Source organism: Echinops telfairi, unplaced genomic scaffold (assembly GCF_000313985.2).
Source record: "Echinops telfairi isolate 266 unplaced genomic scaffold, ASM31398v2 ScPeMD7_7459;HRSCAF=8497, whole genome shotgun sequence".
NCBI lineage: Eukaryota > Metazoa > Chordata > Mammalia > Afrosoricida > Tenrecidae > Echinops > Echinops telfairi.
This window is the reverse complement of record NW_022111359.1, coordinates 8,331,009-8,336,961: the sequence shown is the minus strand read 5'-3', so window position 1 is coordinate 8,336,961 and position 5,953 is coordinate 8,331,009. Positions and strand designations below refer to the sequence as shown.

The 5,953-nt window shown below is 39.8% G+C and overlaps 2 protein-coding genes across 2 annotated transcripts in view; one reads left to right on the top strand and one right to left on the bottom strand.

Moving 5' to 3' along the window:
- Positions 1-5,953, top strand: part of LOC101655706 (vomeronasal type-2 receptor 116-like) — a 140,768-nt gene that overhangs the window by 18,009 nt on the left and 116,806 nt on the right. The gene's annotated exons all lie outside the window — the stretch shown is intronic.
- Positions 3,975-4,962, bottom strand: LOC105979696 (olfactory receptor 18-like). The gene has a single exon (XM_013007690.2). The coding sequence runs from the start codon at positions 4,902-4,904 to the stop codon at positions 3,975-3,977; it is 930 nt and encodes a 309-aa protein (XP_012863144.1). The 5' UTR covers positions 4,905-4,962.

The window sequence follows — 5,953 nt, the reverse complement described above, 5'->3', positions numbered from 1 at the left end:
AACAGAAAAGTGGGTGAAGGGAGACATTGGTCAGTGCAATACATGAAAATAATAATAATAATTTATAAATTATCAAGATTTCATGAGGGAGGGGGGGTAGGGGAAGGAGAGAAAGATGAGAAGCTGATATCAAGGGCTCTAGAAGAAAGAAAATGTTTTGAGAATGATGATGGCAACAAATGTACAAATGTGCTTGACACAATGGATGGATGTGTGGATTGTGACAAGAGTTGTATGATCCCCCAATAAAATGATTTTTTGAAAAAAGAATATAACAACTAATTAGTTCACACAGCAGTATAGAGAGCACAGTTCAACTCACTTCCATAGGACAGTTAATATACTGGAAGTTCTTCAACTCAGGAGGGCTGCTAGGTCCAAGGTCAAGGAAGCAGAGAGCTGTGTCTTCCATAGAGCAATGCGGGCAGTCCGGCCATAGACAGCAAACAGGAAGGTAGATCAACAACAGTCAACCTCAAGCGATGTATACACCAGCAATTTAATGAAGCAGTTCTCGAAGAACCTCAAGTTCTAGTGACACAATCTAAAGGGTCGGTGTCCCACACATAGTATAGCTCACAAGTTGAAGCAGTGAACTGATTAAGACAGCTAGCTGCAAGCCGGTCCAATAACCAGAAAGCAAGAGAGAGAGAGGTGGGGATTTCTGAGCCATTTACATCTTTGCCCTCCAATCAAACTGTGACCTTATCAATCCACATGTTCTTACTGACCAGGTTGGCACAATAAACCTACCTATCATGGTGATTCTCGCATTCAAGGCCTTGAAACCTGGAAGAACCATGTGGCTAATGTCTGGGGCTCCTATCTCTGTGGTGCCCATTTGCCCCCTCATCCAAGTGATTATTTGTGGGTAATGGCTGGGAACGTTGTTGCTGTTTTGTAAACATAAACACACATCGAGAGTCCAGGAAATTCATAATTGTGTGCTAAAATGGTTCAGTACCTACCTTCTATGGAGTCCTGGGATACCATGTGGCTTACTTGGCCAAGAACCTGCCTGACACCTTCAATGAGGCCAACTTCCTGATAGCTGGCATGCTGGTTTCCTCAAGTGTCTGGGCCACCTTCCTCCCAGGGGAGGTCATGGCTGTGGAGATCTTCTCCATCTTGGCCTCCAGTGTGGGGCATCTAGGCTGCATCTTTGCACAAAAGTGCTATATTATCTTCCTAAGGCCAAATAGAAACACATCAAATGGGTTAAGGAATAAAATATACTTGGGAAGAAAATGATCAACAGCCCATATGTGCTTTTCTTATAGATTTTACAAAAAATAATAAGCCTAAATATAAACGACTAACTTCCTCAGTCAGATTTTATGTAATGGATGCATCAGCTTACATCTCCCAGTGCTTGTTTTTCATTTCTGGGGAGAGAGTTCCCACTCATAGGAACCTCATATACAAAGGAACAACACCCTATCTGGTCCTGTGCATTCTCACAATGTTTGGTGTACTTGATTGTTGCGTCCATTTTGCCATGTGGCTCTTTCTCTTTCTGGTTGATTTTTTTCCTATATCTAACATGTCATCCTTTGCCAGAAACTGGTCCTTTTTGCTAACAAGTCCAAAGTAAACGAGATGAATCCTCACCATCCTCCCTTCTAAAGCACATTTGGGTGTGCTTCTTTCAAGACAGATTTGCTTGTTCAATGGACATTGATATACTTCATCAACACTGTTCTTCACTAAATGCCTTTGGATACACTCAGGGTTTCTGTTTAGTTTTTCTTTGTCCCATGCTGGTTAAGAAATAGGGATGTCTCTATAATGCCCCACACAGCACTTGTCTACACCCTGGGAATCTCTGGCTGACAAAAATAATCAACACATTTGCTTGGTAACTTTAAGTCTGGGGATTTTAATCCACACAGAGGAAGTTTCTAAGACAGACCTGGCAATCTACTTCTGAAGTATCACACAACCCTGGGAAACCCAGTGGAGTACCAATCTACTCTGACACACATGGCGCCACCTCGGTTGGAAGTCACCTTAATGGATGGGACATTTGTGTTTCATTTTTTTCCCTGTATGTTACCCCATGGGTTTCTACAAATTTGTATTGTGTTCTTAATAAAGATGATGCCTCTGGGGAGATTCTTTTACACAGAACCATAACAGTGGAGAAATGTGTTTCTTTGCATCAGGAAGGAAAAGGACTCCTGTGAATTGTGTAATTTCCACTGTGGAAACATTTTCCCCTTTATTTTATTGGGAGCTCTCACAGCTATCATAACATTACATAGTTCAATTACATAATGGTGTAGAGTACAATACATCGTATTGGACAATTATTACCACAATCAGTTTCAAAACATTTTTGCTCTTCTTGTACTCCTTGACAGTGTCTCCCCTTTGTCCCCTCCCTTTCCACACTTTGCCACAGGAACATTATTTACTTATTGCCATATCTTATACCATCCAGTGTATCCATTCACATACAATTCTATTGTTCACTCGCCTAGAGTGGGGTTATACAATCATCAATGCTATCAGCTCCTTTTGTCTGCTCCACACCCTCCCTTCCCTTACGCTCAGGAAGCCATTTCTCCTGTTTCTATATCTGAAGGGTTATATAGGTTGGCTTTCATGTATTGAATGATCTTAATTATACAAATGAGCATAAACAATTCTAACATGCAGGAAAACTGTTAGTCTATTAAGTCACTCATTGCTCTTGGTGTTATAATTTGCAGTGGTAAATGGTGCTTGACTATATTTCTGACCTTAATTTTCTAAAGCATTTGTTTTCTCATCAAACAATCCCAGCATATTAAGTTGAAAAATTAAATTCTAGGAAATGTTACAAAGCAATTTCTGAGACCTGGAAACTTTTCTAGTTAACCCCAGGCTGTTGGCTAGTTGTTGATCTGCTAAGCAGAAAGTCAGCTGTTCCACCATACCCACAGATCTGCTCGAGGAAGATGAGATGCTCTACTCTCATATGTATTTAGTCCTGGAAATCCTGCATATAATAATTTTGAGTAAGAATTCACTTATGATGGTGGGTTTGTTTTTTTGGCTTGTTAAAGGGTTCCAGTTCAAAAGCCAGATCTCTAAAATAATGTATGCCTTCAGTTTCCTACACAGGCAATGATGCGATATAATTCAGGTAAAATGCAAAAGACAAAAATATAGCTATAATATCACTAACATAGAACATCCCATTATCATGACCAAAATATGAAGGAAAAACATCTGTATTTTAAATAGATTTAGATATTTTTCCTTCATAATATGTGTATGATAATGAAACCTACATTGTAGTTAGTGTTTAAAATATTGTATTACATAATACACATATATTATTCAGTTGTACAAGTGATCAATATTCTCAGATGCTAGCACAATGGATGGAAATTCAAAGCCACTCAGAAGCAATGATGAATGAAAACTTACTTCCAATAAACTGGCTATTAAAATCCCTATTGAAGAGAGTTCTACTCTGATACACATAGAGCTGGATTCATTATGCAACAACTATTACTGTTCTGTGTGTGTAGTAATTCTCAGTCCTGTTTAATCATCAGAACGACCATGAAGCTCTTATAATATAATTCCTTAGTCACAAGCTGGAATCAGAGCCGAAGAAGACCTTAGTGATCCTAAAATATACGTGTGAATCACTGCTTTGGAATTATAGGAAAGGGTGAAGAGTCTAAGTACATAAAATAGAATTCTGCATTTTTCCAGGAAGTCAGATCATAAATGAAAAGTTAGAGAAGGGTAGAAAGATCCATAAATATGTAATTTGACAATGCACATAGACGATATGCAAAATACTCTTACTACTCAAAGATGCCAAAGAAGCAATGTACAAATATTAAAAATCAAGAAAGAAGTGTATGAGAGTTACAAAATTTATGTAACTAAACAAGCAATTTTCCACTTATAGATATTAGATTTTGGAATCATCTCCATCCCACATATCATAAAGGGTGCCATAAGTATTAAGATTATGTACTTCCACTAAGGAACCTCCACAAGGCTCTCTTGATGTCCTTATTCCTCAAGCTATAGATGAAGGGGTTCACCATGGGAGTAAATATAGTATATATCACTGAGGCCACTGCACCATTCTTTGTAGAAGTTGAGACAGATGAACTGAGGTACACTCCAATACCCGTTCCATAAAATAAGCAAACCACTGTCAGATGAGAGCCACAGGTGGAAAAGGCTTTAGACTTCCCACCTGAAGACGAGATTCTCAGAATGGAGGAAATAATTCGAGTGTAGGAGAAAAGGATCCCTGAGGCTGGAACACCACCAAAGATGACACTAATAAAATATACTAGGATGGTACTTTTGGAGGTATCAGAACAGGCAAGGTTGAGGAGGTATAAAGGGTCACAGAAAAAACTAGGGATTTCCACATCTGCACAAAAGGTAAGTTGTGAGACCATTAAAGTATGCATCAAGGACTCCAAAAGACCAATGCAAAAAGCTATCAAAAGAAGCAAGCCACAAAGGCGGGAGTTCATGATAGTATTATAGTGCAGCGGGTGACAGATGGCTACAAACCTGTCATAAGCCATCACGCAGAGGAACATACAGTCCAGACACCCAAAGAGACAAAAGAAGGATATTTGTGTCAGGCAGCCCACATAGGTGATGGATTTGATCTGTGTCTGGGTGTTCACCAGCATCTTTGGGACCGTAGTGGAGATGAATCCAGTGTCAGCCAAGGACAGATTGGAGAGAAAGAAATACATGGGTATGTGGAGATGAGGGTCTGAGCTGATCACCAGGGTGATGAGAAGATTCCCAGCCACAGCGATCAGATAAAGGCACAGGAAAAGGCCAAAGAGGAGGTTCTGCAGTTTTGGATCCACAGAAAGGCCCAGGAGGAGGAATTCTGGGATGCCTGTTAGATTCTTCAGCTCCATGATTTCCAGAATGCTTTTAAAAAAGAAAAGAGGATTGTTAAAGGAAATAGGTGAACAAGCACCCAGTATTCACAAATAAATTATGCAAATGTATAAATTTTCACACTTGAGGACTTAAGACTCCATTATCTCCAGGAGATTGTTTAGTGGCAGCACTCTGAACAGCATGTGTAAGTCAGACACTGAATAAGGAAGACCATAGCACCGTCCATGCATCTGAAGTGCGGTGCTGGAGAAGAACATTGAAAATACCACGGACTGCTAAAAGGACAATCAGATCTGTGTTGGAAGAAGGAAGGCCAGAGTGCTCCTTAGGGTTAAGGATGGCAAGACTTCATCTTACATACTTTGGACATCTTGTCAGGAGAGACCAGTCCCTGGAGAAGGACATCATGTTTGGTAACATGGAAGGGTGGAGAAAAAGAGGAAGGCCCTCAGGGAGATGGATGGACACAGTGGCTGCATCAATGGGCTCAGGCAGGGGAAGGACTGTGCAGAGGTTGCAGGACTGCAGTGTTTTGTTCTCCTGTGCACAGCGCTGCCATGAATTGGAGCCAGCTCTGATGGCACCTACCAACAGCACCGAAAACAGTACTTCTCAGAAGATATTCTCTTTGGTGTTTATGCTGTTCACCTATTTCTATGCCAAACCACTTTAGAGACACTGGGAAATGCATTTCAATGAAAATGTATTTAAAATCACATGGGCATTTTAAGGTAACAAAGTCACAGAGAAGTGATATCATAGCGCCCTCTATAGAAAATAATATTCAATGAAAACATCCTTCTTTGATGAAAAAGAAAAATAATTCAGTTTAAGTACCCTAAGATGTCAATGACAGAGAAATTCAAGAATTCTATCAACTTCAGCAGTATGAAGTCAATGATACATGCAAACAGCAAAGATAATTATTGGAAATCGAAATGTAAAAGTTGGGAACAAAAAGAAAAGAGCGGTAGTTGGAAAACATGGACTTGGTGATATTTCCAGACAGACTTATGCAAGATCAGTAACTTCTTCATTGTAAATACCCTTTTTCTTTCAACAA